Source organism: Oncorhynchus nerka, linkage group LG3, assembly GCF_034236695.1.
Source record: "Oncorhynchus nerka isolate Pitt River linkage group LG3, Oner_Uvic_2.0, whole genome shotgun sequence".
Taxonomy (NCBI): Eukaryota; Metazoa; Chordata; class Actinopteri; order Salmoniformes; family Salmonidae; genus Oncorhynchus; species Oncorhynchus nerka.
Window position 1 is genome coordinate 23,887,681 of NC_088398.1, and position 19,446 is coordinate 23,907,126.

Genomic DNA, 19,446 nt, shown 5'->3' on the forward strand with positions numbered 1-19,446 from the left:
AGAGAGACAGAAACAGAGAAAAGGAAGCAGTTGTCCATGGACGTCTCAACCTGACCACCCAGACATAGAGCATCAGGCCACAGTCTCCTTTGTGTTGTCTGTAAACAGGACCTGTTGCAACTCCCTCAGGGTTCTATATGCTCAGGATGCTAAAATGATTACCACAGGCAGCCTCTTGAGCTCATGTGAAAAATGAGATGTCTGTCAAAGGCCAGACAACATCAAAACACTGACTCACTCACTCTTTTCCATCAGACATTCCTAAAACAACTATTTACAGAGGGTTTCTTTCTTCTCAAAAGTAGTTGTTAGCCTACTGTAAACAACAGGTTGCCTGTACCCATGAAATGGTTAGCTAAGTTTGTAAGAATTAAGACTGCACTTATGCAATGTTAAAGAGTGGATGAAGTCATCATGTACTGTTTCTGTGAGACAGAATGTGTGCTGCTTAATGGAGCCAAAAAACAATAAAAAATGAAACATTTTTGTTGCACAAATAGTACTTTATTCTTCAAATGTTCTGTGTACAACATCATACACATTTCTCTTTGGAATAAAAACGGAACCTCTCATATATGGAAAATAGAACATAGATCAAAAAATGTACAGAGCCGTTTTGTAAACATGCAAGAGAACAGTTTTCTCCGAGGAGTTTCCAACACAAGTCCAGTTTAAAGGGGAGGTCCAGTTGGTTTGGGCGCCATGCTACATACAGAGAGAAAATGCTATGGCTCTAAAAGGGGATTGGTTGTTGATTTATTACATAGCCCATCATGTGACCCTCCTCAGGTCCAATATTACTCCACCCAATGCCTCTCTCTGTCTCTCCGGGTCACATTCTAACCCGTACATACCACCTGTGGACCTTCAGTTCATTTTTCATGGGTATCCCTGGGAGAACTCTGATCAACGTGACATTTTCATTTAGATAAAAGGGGCATCAATGACAGATTGATGAAGTGAGGTAGGATCTATGGCTATTAGAGGTAGAGGGGGAGAGAGGGAGTTCTGACCCCCCTTTACCATCCTCCCTCAGGCCTGGGGTCTCCTGTGGGGGAGAGCCAGATGACCATTGGCCCCAGGGGGAGATGAACCCCAACCTCCACCCTCGAGGGAGTCTGGGGGACTCTGGAAACGTCAGCTCTGTGAAGGTGTCACTCTCAAATATTTGGCAACCTGATAGCTCATGGTCCCTTACACTTTGAACACCTACTAAGGTGAAATCTGTTACATGCAAATAGAAACAAAATCATCTTTGTTTGGTGAGGAATTTAAAATGCCCTTGAAGTGAATATTTTGTGGAAGCGAAGTAAAAAAGTAACTTTATTCCACAAAGAATTGACCAGTTATCCAGTAAAAGAACATATCACACTTTCATTTCTACCTGCAATGGCAACAAGGTAGCTTACACAGTAGCAACAGGGGTAAAGGCAATGCAGAGTTTGCTGCCAGCCAATTACACAGCGGTAGCTGTCAAAATCAATAACAATTGTATCACAACTAACGTATCAGTGGTCAGTAGCTGCTGTGTCAGAGTTACCTCTCCTTGGGGTAAGGTTCAGAGGTGCTGTAGGATCAAGATAACCGACCCTGTGTCCCTCCTTGTCAAATACTACTCTCCCGGTATTACTGCCTCTAGAGTATTATGCTCAGTGTTTAATAGGTGAGGATTCTCTCTAAAAAGTCAAAGCTGTTTCTCTTTCTCTCTCTCACTCGTTGCCTCTCTCTCTCTCTCACACTTCTCGTCCAGTTCAGTGCATTAACAACCCCACAGGGGTCCATTGCGTGCCTGTTCCAACGCCTGCGTTTTAAGAAGAAAAAAAAGAAAAGCTACACACAAACTAAACTGGCACAGTTCGGAATGAGGTACTCACGGTTCACTCCAGTTCAGAAAAAAAAACCCTCTGTGGTTTTCCATTCTAAATTATTGATATGCTCGAGAGAAGAGTGTAGGGTTGTGTTGTTGCGCGTCCACGGCACTAAATACAGCCTCATCTGTGCCTGTTGTTTTCTCACTGATGCGCCTTATTGTTGGTTGTAGAGTCAGAGCGGAGCTTAGGGGAGGCTGTCAGTCACTATAGATCCAACAATACCTATTGGTTAGGATAGGGAGTGGGTGGGACAGCCATATCCAACACAATCACACACTCACTGACAAAACGTATGCAGGGGTAAATGATTCCAATTGAAAATAAGGTGTAGGCCATCCACACCCCTCACACTTCCCATAAGACATATAAATACAGCATATCAACCTGGGAGAAGACTAAGGATTACAGTACAATAACAAAGTCTCTGTCCTTCAGTCATAGGGGAACATGTCTTCTTTTAGAGAAGTGGTGTTTAAACAGTGGACTCTTTGGGCCCCTCCTGTGCTGCGTTCTTGCAGCTGTAGAGCCACTTGATGACACGGGCATTCCTCTCGATGATTGACACCCCCGTGGTCAGCTTCTCGGCCACCTCCTCCTGGAAAAGCCCCGCCTCTCCTGAGTGGCGGGAGAACTCGCTGGGCTCCGAGCCACCGCCCCCTCCCCCTATGCTCCTCAGCACCAATGAGAGCGTGTCTACGTCGCTGATCCCACCCAGGAAGTTCTCAGGCCCCAGCCGGTCCACCATGTCCAGGTCCAGCCCGCAGTAGTCAAAGAAATGCTCCTGGTCAGACAACGCCACTGAGCATCGCAGAAGCAGATCTGACTTGGAGCGTTGTAGTCCTGAACGCCACCGCGGGGCCACCCGCTTCCAGACGTCCGCCTCGTTGTCAGTGTGGTCACTTACGTCATTGCCCTTGGTGATGCCATTGCCGTTTCTGGTACCATTGGTAGTGCCATTGCTAACACAGCTAACACCATTCTTAGTCCGTTCCGATGTACAGCTGAAGCCAGGGCTGGGAAGCGGTGAGCGCTCGTGGTCTGTCTTACTGGATCTCCGGCTGCCTGGCCCTACCTGTCCCCCGTCCACCGTGTCCTTATCATTGGTCCAAGACATGCGTGAGTCACCATCCCGCGACAAAGCTTTCTCCTCGCTGATCACCATCTTCTGGGTGCCCCCCTCGCCCCCGCCACTCTTCTCCCGCATGGAGCCCTGGAAGAGGCGGCGGACAAAGTTGTACCCCTTTATCTCCATGTTGGAGTTCCCCAATACGATGCCACCACTAGGCAGGATTTTGCACTCTTTCTTCTGCCGGTAGATGACCAGGGAGTCAGGCCGCAGCATGCGCTTACCGGTGCTCCTCCTCAGGATGGGGGCACTATGAGGGGCTACCAGGGGTATGGAGGGTGGAGTCCAGGGGTTCCTGGGGCTGGGTGGGGTCACCTTGTTGGCGTTACTCCTGTTCCGTGCTTCCACATCCACCGACGTCCTCCGATTCTCCTTCCTCGAGTCATCATTCTCGTTCTCATCTCGTACGGTGAGGGGGGCGGTCAGGGTGGGGAAAGGAGCAGAGGATCGGCGGGGTGGCAGTCGTGGTGTGAGGCACCCAGGCACGGTGTAGGGACGACGGTGTGGAGGAGGTGGTGTGCAAGGCACCAGGACGGGCTCCTGTTTGGTGTTAATGACCTGCTGGCTCTTAACATACTTGGCCTTGTCTGCCTCGAGTCTCTCTACAGCGCTGATGGAACGGCCCTGGCCCCCACCCTCCATCTGCCTACGCAGGTAGTCCGGGCCCTTGTTGAGGAGCCTCAGAGGTGAGGGGGATCCTATGGGTGTTAACGGCTTCATGGTGCTCCACCTTTCTGGGTAAAGACATCAAAACAGCAGCCCCAAAATGGCTGCCTTCTCCTGCTGCTAGTTGCCAAAGGTGTTCCCCCTGGATCTATTGTTGTACCTTTCAAGTTCTAGTCTGGTGTGAGCTTTTCAGTAAGCTTTCTGCTTTAGAACTAAAGCATAGCAGCTCCCATTCTCACTCACAGTTCCTGGATCTCTCTACTGAGGAAATAACTAGGTGGCAATTCTGTGACCACAGAGGCCAAGTTTGTTGTGGAGCTTTCTATAGATAGCTTATAGTCTCTTTCTGGGCACTATTGGAGCCCAGACAAATTGATATCTCTATCCAGTATTTACACAGGAATTTGGATAAATGGGCAGGGTGCAGGGAAATCCTGTTGCCACTGGTCAACAGCACTCCCAAATGGGACGTTCTCCTGCCCACAGCGCAGCAGAAATAGCAGGCCGAGAGGGTTACTTTGAAAGGGTTACTATTTTTCACCCCCCTTACTTTCTTGTTCTCTCTGTCTGTCTCTCTCTGAGCGATCACTCCTTTTCCATTGATCTTTTCACTGAAGGTTAAACCTGGGAAATGAGATATAACGGCCACAAATATTTGCTTGGTGAAGGCAGGCAGTCTGAGGGACGCTGGGTCGAGAGATGCCTATTTGTTCGGCCGCCGTCGTGGTTGAGGTGACCTGAGGGTGGGCGGCACCGGGACACTTCTGACGTTGACGGACGGATGAAGGACTTTCCCTTCTCCTCACCTGCACCCACAGTCCCCTGGGAGAAAAACATCAAAAAAGAGAGGTGTTAGCACGGCCTGCTTTTCTCCAGGGCCGCAGAGACGGAGAAACAGAGAGAGACGATAGGGACAGTGGTCTCTAAAGCTCACTCTGAGCTCCTTTTGCACTCTGGAATGAGTCCTGTGTCTGCTAGGAAAGAGCTGGGCCAAGCTCCCACGCATGCACTGTGCTGACTGCTATTGGGAATACACAAAACATGCCAATCCGAGTTTTACGAGGAATTGAATATCTTGGAGGCTACAATAATAATAGGAATCATACTTCTGCATTGATATTCATAGCACCCTGTAGCTGTGAGAGTGTGTCTGTGTGTCTATGTGCTCAAGGGGAAGGAGCTCAACACATCTCCCGAAACGATTTCTCCTCAACATGCAAGGTTGACAGAAAAGAGGCATCGCTCCTAATATAAAATTGCATAACCAGCTGAGATGAGTTGAACCACATTTGCATTCCTAAACGGCTGTACGGAATGCTTCGCTAACGCAAGACCATCAATATTTTAAAACGCTGCAAAAATAAAACTGCTAAGTAAACCAATACACTTCCAACGCAATAACTCTCTCACAGTTGCGGTGAGGCAGCTTGTTCTCCAAATTAGCAAGCCCCAATGAAAGATACATTCAACTTTAAAACAAAAGTAACTGGAGTTGTTTGAAGTGGTACATATCTCAGTTACATGTTGCATAGAAAGAGAAGACCGTTATTTTTAGGGGAACGCATTGCGATGACTTGGGAGTAAGGAAGGGAGGGGGCAAGGTTGTGTGTCTATAACGGGATGGTGTACCTAAACCAAGGAGGGTGCTCTCTATGATTATCCTGTGTGCATGTGTGTGTCAGCACGTGGCAATAAGGCCCTGCCCAGTAAATTAAAACATTTGTCTGCAGAGTTGGTTTGCAGATTATCCGGCATTTTGGAGAGCCCACATTCTGTTACTTTTCATGGGTAAAAACAGAAGGCCCATTTTTTTTATTTAACTAGGAAAGTCAGTTAAGAGCAAATTCTTATTTCACAATGATGGCCTACCCCTCCTCTAACCTGGACGATGCTGGGCCAATTGTGCACCGCCCTATGGGACTCCCGATTACGATACAGCACGGGATTGAACCAGGGTCTGTAGTGACACCTCTAGCACTGAGATGCAGTGCCTTAGACCGCTGCGCCACTCGGGAGTCTACATAGGCTACCATGTGGGGTATAGCAGTAGAAAGACCTCGTCTGTAAACCCCAGAACTGCAACAAAAACCTGGGGGCACAGGTGGTGGCTGTTTTTCATTTACTTTCCTTCAAAAAGTATTAAGAAACTGTCCCAGAGAACCAAACATGCTCCTTCCGCTGTGTGACTGCTGAAGAGTCAGAGTGGTAATTGTTCTCAGAGTGGCCTGAGGTGCGATACAAATAAGTCTATTTTGGCACTTAGTTTTTATGTGGCAAAACAATGAGTGACCTCCTGGCAGGAAAAGGATCTATGTCTGTGGTGTTTCTAAAGGGTTTTGTGTACACATTGCATAACAGTATAAGGTTAGTATGTTGGTATGGTTCAATAGCAAAGAAACAGAGGCACTTTGCAAACAGCAAGTACTTTCCATAAGGATCCTAGCCCTAATGATCACCAAAACAAACCCCCAAGACATTAAACAAAGTCCTAAGAATTTGTGAAAAAGCTAACTACTGGCAGCATGACATGAAAACGGGGCTTACCTCCCTACCTCCGTCGTTTAAGTTGGCTCACTACCGTTCAACCTCCACACCTCCACCCCCCCCCCCCCCCCCCTCTGCCCTGCTGTCGAAAGACCTAGATGGCCTACTACTATAAATTCCGTCTAGAGAGGAGGGGGGATGGCTACACTTTCCAGATGTCAAGCAGGCAAGGCCCAGGAAAGGTACCCATTGTTTGGAATAAGACAAACATCAACAGGTGTCAGAGGAAAGAGTCTGGACAGGGGTAAAAACAGGGGTAAAAACAGAAAGGGCAACTCTTTATTTGTATCGTCCATCTACAGATGCTCTGCAGACGATCAGTGACCTTTCAACCAACTAACCCATATTCTAAATCTAACCCTAACATTAGCAGGCAGTTGCCTCGTTTGTTGATAGTTTGACCATCTGTATCTACAGATGGACTATCCAGACCGTCCAATAAAGTGTGACTACAGAAAGTAAGAGGGGATGAAAAATGTAGCGTAACTAAGGGTAACGGTGGTGGAGGTGGCGGGGGCGCCATATTTACCACACACCGTTCTTCCGGAGCATATGTGCTCCATCAGACAGTAGGATTGCCGTTTCAACTGGCAGGATCATGACACTGGAGCGTAAAGCAAGATTATTGCCTGGCCTATGAACTCAAACATGGGGCACTGATGACAGGCAGCCTCTAACCCTCCATGGAAGTGTGAGTTCTTCAATCCAATCTGAATAGGAGTTCTATAGAGTTTGTGGCATGGAGTAGATCCTGGTTTTATTGATGACCAATGGAAGACAAAACGGGTGACCACAGGATGTTGGAGTCAAGAGTTAAGCAAATAGTAATATTATATGACAAAACAAGGGAGAATGTTCAGTATATGAAAGTATAACTCCAGAGACCATACATCTTTTGAAAACCACTGCCGTTTTTTCACTCAGACCAAGTTCAAAAACCATGTTCCCCGCTGAGATTGACTGTGTTCTTATGAATGTTCTTCTGTTCTTTGAAATGTAAATGTCTTCTGAAGGCATTGTATTCATTGGATGGGACACGAGCCATTTAAAGAGAGCCAGCCAGTCTCTGATAAGAGGTTCTCTCTTGCTCTGAGCACTGTGAGTACTATCACTGAGAATAATTCATAGATCAGTGTGAATCACAACGCCGTTGGTTGTTTGGGACACTATTTATTACTTACAAGCATAGTCCATGCAGACAGATTGATAACTGAGAGAAGATGTGGAAATAGACAGGTTTCAAGCCACAACGTAAGAAAACAGGTTGGATCTGAAAACACAGGGTGAGGTCAGTAGACCAGGTGTGCACACATACAGCATGAGAGCGAAGGGGGTGATCCCAACCTGGATTTACACACAGACAACAGCCTCCAGTAACTCCATTGACTCTAATGAGACTAATTAGTACCCAGCACCCTTTACCGTGATCCTCCCTCTTTTGAAAAGCGTGTGACGGCCACAGTAGAACGTTTCTCCCATTACACTGCATCGCCCCTGCTCCCGCTCTGGCTTCCCCCTTCTCTCACAATGGGTAAATATTAACCTCTTCTGTACCCCTCTCATCTCCCTGGCTTTCATACGTCACTGTCCATCTCTCATCTTTTTCTACCCCACTCGCACTCTCTCTCTCTCTATCGCTGTAATTGTCTCACTCCCCCCCCCCTCTCCTGCTTTCTTTCTCTCTGTTTTTCCCTCCCACCCTGTCATTTCCCCCTCTGTCTGCCCCCCCCACACCCCCTCTCCCTCTCTCTCTGTGAAGCTGCTCGCCCGCCTGCAGGGAAGGCTTAGCCAGGCGCCCCCATGTAGCCTATAAGAGGAAGCAGATGTTTTGTGTCATGCTGCATCTGGGCCGGACAGACAACTGTCCGGCCCAGTGCGAGCGCGAAAAGGGTCCGACGTTCCGTGATCACCAGGGTCGCATTGCGGTTGTGTGCACAACAAATGGATCCGGCTCACTCAATTGAGCTTTTAATCAATGGTATTATTTGGGCTACTTGGTTGATGAGTATGACCCAGGTTAGATAAACCAAAAGCAAAAGGTCGTGCCTATCTGTTTCCCACTCCAGAGCTCAGAGGACAGACCTAATTTTAAAAAAACAACGAATTCAATTGATTGTTAATTTAGCTACTGTTTCAAATACAAATGGTGCTAGAGGTTAACTACATGAGTAAGCAAAGACATTCGACTAGGAAAGGTTAAAGAGCGCTGTTGATTACTCTGGTGGGGAAGATAAGGCTCCAACCCAGGGAGTGTTTGTTTGGTTCATGAGGACTTCCTCGTCTACCCACCAATGAAACAGCTAGAGTCCAGAGGTAACAAAGCATATCCAAAGGGAACTGGCTGTCCTCAGTTTAGAAGGTTAAAACAAGTTCCACTTTGAAATATGTATTCAGAGGGATAAAACACAAGAGAAGAGGTACATCAATTCTCGGGGGGGGCCTTTGAAGCACTTTAAAAATGTGCTGACCCTCTTTACACCTGTGAAAGAAATGAGGGGCATCTGCTGTGAACTATCTATCAGCAGAAGGGTAATCTCTCAATCTTCACCCCTATATTTTCTGCTTTCTCTTTCTCCTGTATTCCCCTTTTCTTTCTGTCTTTTGAAACATCTGGCTCCTCTCTGTAGGATGAAACAGGCAGAAGCTGGAAGACCATCACCATTGGACTCCAACTTTGTAAAATTGTAACATTTTAACCAGGACCTATTGAGGATTCTCTTGCGGCATCTGTAGATTCTATGGACGCACAACACGCCCAGGTTGACAGCGCCATGTGTGAACATAAAGACGATGACCATTAATGGTCCAAATTAACGGTTCAACCCTGTTCGGTCATTAACCAGCACCACAGAAACATCTCTAGAGGGTCTGTTCTGAGGATGGACAGAGAATTGGCTCTTCTAGGGCCACAGACATTGGATTATTAATGGCTCTAAACAATGGCTCTCTCTGGGTCTGGTAGATAAGAAGGGAAAGACCTGGACCACTCCATCTCATTAGCTGGGGGAGGACAAAAAACAACAACATGACAATAAAAAATAACAGAGATGGAGCCAGGGGGACAAACACCCCTCCACTGGCCCAACAGACAAAGCCAGTGACACACCGTAAATCCCATCACAATTGTGAGGCTTCAAGTGCCATCAGGCCATTAGCTACTTGATGTATGGTTGTGGGGCAGGAGGTGGGGGATGTTGCAGGGTGGGGTGGGGACGGGGGGGTACCTCAGACCCCTCCACTGTCATGCAGGGGGGCATCAGGTCACAAGGGGGACGACTTAAGGGACCGCCACCTCAATAGACCTCCTCCCAACCATAAAATAGATGAGATGGCCACTTAACTCACTGAATGTGGCTCTTTTGTCATTCAAAGTTAATCACTGGAAGACAGTGAGTGGAGAGTCGAAGCCTATAAGTGCGAAATAGAGACAGCCTGTACAGACGAAAGCAATCTGTCCTGCTCTGTATCATTTAAAAAAAATTAACCTTTATTTAACTAGGCGAATCAGTTAAGAACAAATTCTTATTTACAATGACGACAGTGGGTTAACTGCCTTGTTCAAGGGCAGAACAACAGATTTTTTTTTACCTTGTCAGCTTGGGGATTTGATCCAGCAATCTTTCAGTTACTGGCCCAACCACATAACCACTAGGCTACCTGCCGCCCCTTTTACAGTATGTACAGTATGTAAGTCAAATATTTATATTAGCCTATTCCAAGCATATTCCAGGTTAGGAAAGTCCTATAAGTCTGAGGCTAATCACAAAAACCTGAAGTACAGAACGTCGCTTAAAAAAAAAGCGTCCTTGATTAGCTACTCAAAGGACCACACGGACTACGTGATTGTGGCACTGGAGGTGCAAGACTGCCGGCCCTGGTCAACCTCTTATCAGCTCTCACACCCCTGTAAAACTAATAAAGGTTGAAACGGTTGAGATAAGACGGCCAGACTTCCTCGACTATTCTAACTTCTAGCTTTTTTTCCGACAGCAGGAGCAGGCACCCCCTCTGGTTGAGCTGATAACCACAGCACAGTTGACCTACAGCATGTACCCCAATGACTCAATACGGACTGTTTGTGTGTTACACATTTTAGGCCTAATGCATGGAAAAAGACAATTAAGCATGTGTTTTGCCCACATAGACAATTCCACAGATGCAGAAAAAAACATAGCTCTCTTCATTGGCCTCTCAGTATTACATACGTTCAGATATCTTTCCAGGGACACGTCCCCCCTGTCCTTAGTGGAAGTTGCTGCCGTGGATACAACCCGTGTTCCACTCTGGCACCAGTCCCAGCCCCGGACTCCCTGGTAACCCATGCCACATTATAGTGACACCTGATCCACTCTCTGTCTACAGCTCAGTGGTGGAATGTTAAGCCTCTGCTATGACGACTCACGGTTGACGAGTGAACCACTGAAGGGTGAGCTCATACACACGGAAGGAGAACGTGTATACTGGGAACCTATCAAGAAAATGTTGGGAAATGTTTGACATATTACAATAGTCCTTCTGGTCGGGAATTTGGGGGATGCAGCTGAGGTCAAAAGGGAGATGGGAGAGGTTGGTGGTGGATTTTTTTTTTTGGGGGGGGGGAGTGTGTGTGTGCATGCTTGCTTGGGGGTATGTGGTGCCTCCATCCCAGGTCTGGATAGCTTGGTGTACATATTCTGAGCAATGACCACCACTGTTACACCTATAAATGCCAACATGTCTTTATGTGACTAAACAAAACAAACCCTCTGTCAAATATACTGCTGAATGCTGTGTGTGAGAAAGAACCCTGTTGAGTAGCAGAGAGCATCCCCCCAAACCTCCCAAATACACCATCCTGGGGTTGTATACACAGTACTGTACACACACATACATCTGGGCACATCCCCTGGAGTGTTAAATTATGAAGGCTGTTCTGCCGGAGTAAGCCCTCATTAAGCTCTCAGCTGGTGTCAAAGCTCTATCTAAAGCTCTTGCTGGAGACGAGCCAGATGTTTGATTTCAACAAGTCGGAAGAATTTGCCCTCTCTGAAGCAGCAAATGCCAGTTTCTAGTGGTTTCATAGTGTTAAAAGAGAGTTTGAGGCATGCGGCCCATTTGCAGAACCCGTAAGGGAATGTCCAACAAGATGAGAGGTTTCATGTCTTTTCTCTTTCTACTTTGTGTCAGTACACAAAATACACTTTGTCAGTGCTGCAGTTGTTCATGTAACCATGTATCGAATTAATAAAAGGCAGACTATTTAGATGCTACATTATATAATAAACAACTAAGTTTAGCACAGCTGGGCATCTTGTGTGTTAGTTCTGTCGAAACGTTGAGGGTGTCTGAATTTGCAGCCTCTTAGCTCTCTAAATAGAAAATAACGGGGACCACAAAACATTCTCACAGAAGTCTTACAACGTTGCTGGGATGTTCCGACTAGACCTTTTTGTCTGTTAAAGCATCATCCGAGTGTTGAAGGTGGGACTCCTCCAGCTATGCCTCCCTCCCCAAACATCATGTCATCTCCGAACACACTGATACATCCTAGCCAACCACTGTGCCAGAGGGCACCCCCTACCACCCCTCACAGTCTCACACTTTCCATTGATTAGCGATCTGTCCCCGTATGGATGAACCATGGCCTGAATACGATGTACCAACCTACAATGTAGGCTACCAGTCACTTATCACCAACCCACCACCAACGAGACGGCCACAGTTATCAACTGAACGGAAAAACCAATACGACTCGATTAACTTACCCGGAGGAAAAGAGAGAATGTCAGCTAATGTGTTTTTCATATTTCCCTGCGAAAACATGCCACATTTACAGAGGCCCACCAAGCACTGACCACTTACGACTTGCCCTACTTTTTTGTATTTTTCGGATATTTCCGAACCGAATAAAGGAGTCAACCATGGGGAAAACTAGATGAGGGTAAAACCTCTCAAACACAGTCCCGGAACAAGGCCCAGTGTTTTCCTTCCTGTCATATGTACTCTTAGTGTGTCACCTCTACTGAACCTGCCAGCTGTCTTCACTCATTACCCAGTCGTCAGCCTACGTCTCCACAAACAGGCCCCAAGTGCCACAGAAATAGAACCCTCGTTCCTCCTCCTTGCCCTGTCAGAGTCACCAAGACGCCCCATAGTGAGTCGGATGGAGAGGACGGATGGAATGGATAGCAGTCTCGGAGGCTGCCGGGCCCAGCACTACCGTGTCCTCTTAATTGAAGGATCCAGACTGTCATGCGTCAGCGACTGAGTGAATATCACTATGGGTGATTCTGATTGGATGTGGCAGAGCCACCGAGGTACCCAGCAGGGCTGTGAACAATTACAGGGATGTGAGAGGGAGAGGAGCTCCCACAGCTGTCACCCCGACACAGGGGACCAGTAGGAGATGGAGGGGCGGACCACCTTTCATGATTTAGTTAGCAATGATTCATTATTTATTGGGTTAGGGGCTGATAGAGATGGGTCTATGGATGCTACAGTGGGAGGGTGGTTGAGAATCGTGAAAATTACTAGATTCATAGGTATAATTATCTGATTTGTTGTGCCTCCGATGAAGATTCTGGAGGGGCACTTTTAGCTAATGCACTCTTCTAAAAAAGGGTCCCCATAGGAGAACCCTTTTTGGTTCCAGGTAAGAACCCTTTTGGGTTTCATGTAGAACCCTCCGTGGAAAGGGTTTTGCATGGACCCCAAAAGGGTTCTACCTGGAACCAAAAGGGTTCTATCTGGAACCAAAAAGGCTTCTTCAAATAGTTATTCTATGGGGACAGCCAAAGAACCATTTTAGGTTCTAGATAGCACCTTTAATTTTTAAGAGTGAAGGGCTGGGAATAGCCAGGGATAGGACATTTATCGCGATTCTCAGGATTCTATATGTATTGTAATTAGATGCTGCGATTTTACTGCGATTCGATGATCCAAACATATTGCTCATCATATATCTGCTGTAGGGGGAGCCATGAGGGATTTGTTTTAATCAGTTATGGAAATAAAATAGCTGAAAACAAATTGGCTCACTATTTAAAAAGGAGATGGAGAACAAGCCATGAAGGAAAAATACAGGAGTTTTGGTACAGGTACAGCCCAAAACACCAATGTGGTTTTTGAATAAAATATTTTTTACATGTTGTGGAAATGACTTACTGAAAGAAAGGACAATAAATAAGCATCCTCAAGGAAAGATGAAGCCCCTGATGAAACTTTGTGCACAAAGTTCTCTGTTAGGTGCATTTCCAGTTTAGCTTTGGAGGAAGCTAGCTATCTCAAAAGCACCTCCTCAAACACAACACATTTAAAGGAACAATAAAGTCAAATTATAAGCTCCGATTCTGACAGTTTGTGTGAAGACGGAGGGTGTTTGAAGTCTCACACAGCAGTGATTGTCAAATGTCTCACAACAGCTGCCTCTCATTCTCTCATACACACTCTCTCTCCCTCACACACACACACACACACACACACACACACACACACACACACACACACACACACACACACACACACACACACACACTCATAGTGCCAGGAGGAAGGTGATGTCACTTACAGGACCCTTTACCCTCTAATTAGGAACCTGAACTTCCCTCCGTAACTAGGGGGCTTCACCTTCTGTAACTAGTGGGCTGTACATAGCAACCATGCAACGGGAAAGGGATTTGGCAAAAAAAAAAAGTTGTATTTTTATTTTGGAGAGTACAATATGACACACACAAACTAATGATTTTCATTTGGGGAAATTACTGATTACAAGACTGGTCTGTGAGAGAAAACATAAGAGTTCAGTGAAAAGTGACTGTGGGATTCATGAACTTTAAGTGATAAGAAACACATGAGGGGCCTATTGTGAACTAAAACCATGAAAGGCCCTGAGGCTTCCACTATATTGCAGCAGATCAGATTGATGTGGGTCAACACCAATGAGATTATACATGTGGGGAGTCTCAAAAAAGAGAGTGTAAAGACAAATGACAGAGAGAAATGAAGAATGAGACTGAAAGAATGCAGAAATAATAAGAGCATGTGTCCCATAAGTGGCTCAGCCCGGTCCTACACCAGGGCATACATGGGTCAATGGCATACCGCTGGTAAGTTTAACCTGCTATTTGTCAGTCTAGAACGAAATGTGTGTATTTCTACGGAATGTGTGTGTGTGTTGCTGGATGAACACGTGGCTATGCATTCACACACACAAACCTCCAGAAAAGGTCACTGTGGGCAGTGTGACATTTTGGGCCCTGACTCGACCTGCCGCTGCCACCAACACCGCGGGTGATCTGAGCCGTTTAACCCGCGGAGGCCCGGCCCATGTTATGTTTAATCTTAGTCATCCTACTGATGTCAGGGCTCCTGTTGGAGGTTGGCTTTGCCTGCTCTCTGCTCTGTTTGTGCCGCTGGGCCTGCCGTAGCGGAGCACAACTTCCTGCCTGTCTGCTCTGGTGGGATCAACTTCAAAGACAGACAACAGCCTTATTACAGCGGCTAAATTAGCAGTGTGTGAACCCACTGCCATAGGTGAAAAATACACTACAGATGTTTACAACTGTTCCATGAAGCCAGACTGTTAATTTGCAGGTAGAGTCGGTCAGATCACTGCTGGTTCCCGCAGACTGAAAGCCATGAGCATAGGAAGAGATGACGCATACTGGTGTTCTCATATATGACAGATCTCAAAGCTTGTTTCATAAGGATGAACATTAAAGGCCAAATACATCAAGGAACTACACAGTTATCTGTATGATGGGACAAGGTTGTCTATGGGTTATAACCTTCCACAAAACACTGGTGAATGTCCTAAATCTGCCAGGCTCCTGTCCTCACAGCCAAAGATCACCTCATCTCCAAAGAGCGACCGGGAATAGAAAATGCCACTGAACGTGAGAGACTACTGCCATGACTGTGTATACAATTGCTGAGGAATCACATTGAGCTTTATCGCTCAGCAATGTCACACAAAAATCAAGTTAACTGCATTGTGGCGGGGCAGATCATGTTGGTTCACTAGCGAGGAAGTAAGAGCACATCAGCATCATCACTACTGCATGATATACTAGCACAGCTGTCCATGTCCGCATCTTAAAACATGCAACAGCCTGTCAAAATGGAACAACACCACAAAGCTACCACAGTGCATGATTAAAAAATACCTCTGCTGCTTTTCTTTATAATCGGAAGGGGAAACAGACTGCTCTATGGACACGCGTGCGCGCACACACACACACACACGCACACACACAAACACACCACAGCACGTGTGTTTGTGGTTGCAAGACAAAAGAGTGCTCTTTGTTTGGTCCAGAACTCCAGGTTATATGGACTGACCTTCAGTGGTATATGCTAGTGACTCCACACGAATAATCTACTATCTCCAAATATCAGAACGAGATGGTGGGGGATGAGTAGAACATGGGCCACACAATGCTCTGGCCCAACCCTAGTCTAAGGGAACTTGAGCATCACCCAAGACTGACTGTGAGATACAATAGGTTTTGACTTTTATCTTTTATAAGATTGCATAAGAACCTTGTTGAAGAACCACTGGTTGTGAGATCTCAGGTAGCGCAGTCTTCTGCCCGATGTCTCACTTTTTAGGGCACTTACTTGGCTCATCAGTGTCTAATATCTTCCCTATAGGTTCATTGCCATTGGCCTAATGTCTAAACCAGGTTAGACTACAACCTGAGGCCACATAAAACGTTGCCATTGCAGGTAAACAGATTGCCACACAATGGCTTCAAGGCAACATACACTGAACAAAAATATAAATTAAACATGTAAAGTGTTGGTCCCATGTTTCATGAGCTGAAATAAAAGATCCCAGAAATGTTCCATACGCACAAAAAGCACATTTCTGCACATATTTGTTTACATCCCTGTTAGTGAACATTTATCCTTTGCCAAGATAATCCATCCATCTGACAGGTGTGGCATATCAAAAAGCTGATTAAACAGCATGATCATTACACATGTGCACCTTGTGCTGGGGACAATAGAAGGCCACCCTAAAATGTGCAGTTTTGTCACACAACACAATGCCACAGATTTCTCAGGCTTTGAGGGAGTGTGCAATTGGCATACTGACAGCAGAAATGTCCACCAGAGCTGCTGCCAGAGACTTTAATGTTAATTTCTCTACCATAAGCCACCTCCAACGTCGTTTTAGAGAATTTGGCAGTACGTCCAACTGGCCTTACAAAAGCAGACCACGTGTATGGCGTTGTGTGGGCGAGCAGTTTGCTGATGTTAAAGTTGTGAACAGAGTTCCCCATGGTGTTGGTGGGGGTTATGATATGGGCATGCATAAGCTACGGACAATGAACACAATTGCATTTTATAGTGATTTGAATGCACAAAAACCCAGTGACGAGATCCCGAGGCCCATTGTGAGGCCTATTTTTTTTTAAAGGTATCTGTGACCAACAGATGCATATCTGTATTCCCAGTCATGTGAAAGCCATAGATTAGGGCCTAATGAATTTATTTAAAATGAATGATTTCCTCATATAAACTGTAACTCAGTAAAAATCTATGGAAACATTGCACTCATTCATGGAAAATTCCAGGACTTTACAACGAGATCAGATGTTTTGAAGCTCATCCATAATTTCTTCTCATGCTTTAGTTTTTATCGGGATGAAAATATGATGGTCCAAGGTAGTATTGATTTGATTTGATTAGTATGCCTCTTGTCCAATCAGCGCGCGGATGTTCAATCTTATCAGGAAGTAATTTCACCCGATCTCACTTTTATCTCGACCGTAGTCACAAGCAGTCGTGAAACGACAGTCTTATCGACTAGAACAGTTCACGGTCGAGTCAGAGGGGCCTTCATGTATAGGTTACACGTCATATGATGAATTATAGTGCATGTCAACTTCTCCAACAGCGCTGGCCTCAGAGGCTGACAGTTACAACTTTAAAACGCCATGTAGTAGCACTACACAATCCACTTTATGCGCAAAAATACATTACTGGTGCTTGCAGTTTATATAAGGCATATTACATGTGAGGGTATAGCCTATCCATCTGGAATCACAAACGGACTGGCACACTGCCTAAAGTAGATGCACAATTATGCTTATTCAAGAATACCAACAGGCAGTGCACCTGGCTTGAAAGTAGCCTACTTTGCGTTTAGTTATGGTGAGGAATTATGGTGCATAATTTTGTATACTCCCGTTTCCAACATGATAAAACAGGCATAAATCAAATGTTTCTCTCAGTGAGGCATTGCTGACCCGTTAGCAAAATAACCTCTCATCCAAATAACACACCGCCAAGATGCACTGAATGCACCTTGTCACATTGCCTAGGGTTTAATTGTGGTGTACTTGTTAATCACACGTGTCCAAAGTGCGCTCGGCAATTACCCTTAATATTCAGTAACATATATAATAGTCTACAACAGAGTTATACACAAGCTAAGTCCGAACCTATTCTCCCATTTATTCACATATGATCAGGCATAATGTATTGCATTATTTACAGCTCAGATCATAGTTGATTAAACCGTAAATAATGTGGAAGTAATTATTGTCAATGCTCAATGTTGAAGGCTATTAATTCACGACACTGATGGAAAGCACTCCTCAGAACGACGGAGCCTATTTTGTATTTAATTGACCTAGTAATAAGAGCTACAGTAGGCTAATAAACGGGCATTATAACTTTGTGCTACCCAATCAGTTTAAAAAGACATTTCATGCTCACCTTGTGTTGTGTTGCTCTTCATGCATGTGAAGGTGTCCTCTCGTTTCTTTCTGTTCTTTCAACCGCTGGGACGGGACATGGATATGTCCGAGTGGTTATCTTGCCCGCTTCTTGTGTAGCCTAGTTTATTCGGCAGATAGTCGGACTGACAGACCGCTAGTGCTGCACGCTTCTTGTCTGCAGTGCTGCGTCCGCTTCTTGCGCAGACTGCCAGAACACGTAGTTTACGTTGTAGCAGCCGTGCGACTCCGTGGTACAATGGTGAGTGGGCAGGTAGGGCGCTGTGCAAACTGACTCCTGTTCAGCCTTTATGTGGGGGTGGGTGATTGGAGGGGGAGGAGATAGACCTTGATTTCATTTTCAGGGCCAGTCAAGTCTTAATCAGAATCAAGATGTTTAGTTAAAGTACTGTACATACATAATCACCGATGATGGACAGGAGAACGATGATAGGCTTTACCTTACCTAATGTACTTCAGAACAATATTGAAGACAAAACAGAACTTGGTATCAGACATTTTTAGATTTGTATGGCTAAAATAGATGTGTGTATGGTTGGGCTACTCATTATACATTAAGTGTTATATTTTTCAGAAAGCTACATGATCCACAATTTGGTACTTTACATGTTTCACTCAATATATTTTTGATTAAAGCCACATCCTTGGGTTTGTGTTGGCTGGGAAACCCAAATTCAAAGATCATTGCAGTCATACAATTTAGGGTGGTAGCAGACTGTCTAGACGGCTTCAGAAGATTATATTAAATTAACAAAAGTCACTTGGGACTGGGACATTTACTAAGCAAACAACAATAAATATATCAAGGGATGTCCCGAATCTCTTGTCTCACTATCTTTAATTAATTTGGGGTTTGAGGTAAGTCTCCTCAAAGTACTCCTGTGGTGGATTTTTGTCTATATTTAATGATGATTGGTTTACTAGCTTATAATGTGATTAATTGTTGTATAACAAAAGGCTTGCTGGGATTTAACACTGCACTGTTGTTCTGGACACTCAGATCTGACTGTAGGCGACAATTAAGAGTTAATCCAGGGTGTGGGATAAGAGGTGAAGTTTGCCACAATCTGCAATCATCATTGTTGTTTTTTCTCTCCTTCTGTGCTAGTGCTCCCTCCGTCTGTGCCTGTCCCCCCTTCCTCCCTTTCTCCCCCCCAAAAACAGGCAAAAGTGCCAGACTCCAAAAGGTTGGGTGACCGGGGGGAGGAAAGGAGAGAGATAAAGAAGAGATTCACACATTTCACACACACCTGTTTTTCATTCCTGTGCTCTCGTCACTCTTGACAGGGCGAGTGAGGTAGCACAGCACATTGTAACTGGAAATACTCTGCACGCAGAGGCGTCATGCCCATAAGGGGCACAGGGGCACATGCCCCCTCAGATTTGGCCTGTTTCAATAAGAAATGTATATATATTGTACCAGTCAAAAGTTTGGACACACCTACTCATTCCAGGGTTTTTCTTAATTTTAAAAAACTATTTTCTACATTGTAGAATAATAGTGAAGACATCA

At 45.5% G+C, this 19,446-nt stretch overlaps 1 protein-coding gene across 1 annotated transcript; it reads right to left on the bottom strand.

The window, feature by feature from the left end:
* Positions 1-488: 488 nt before the first annotated feature.
* On the bottom strand, positions 489-18,181 carry LOC115105330 (protein FAM110C-like). Its single transcript, XM_029627255.2, has 2 exons — positions 17,914-18,181; positions 489-4,485 (listed from the first exon to the last, which is right to left on the bottom strand). The coding sequence occupies exon 2, from the start codon at positions 3,715-3,717 to the stop codon at positions 2,344-2,346; it is 1,374 nt and encodes a 457-aa protein (XP_029483115.1). The 5' UTR covers positions 3,718-4,485; positions 17,914-18,181; the 3' UTR covers positions 489-2,343.
* Positions 18,182-19,446: the final 1,265 nt, after the last annotated feature.

Bases quoted from the DNA above. Each gene is read 5' to 3' on its own strand.
- LOC115105330 (XM_029627255.2), bottom strand. From the start codon at position 3,717: ATGAAGCCGTTAACACCCATAGGATCCCCCTCACCTCTGAGGCTCCTC.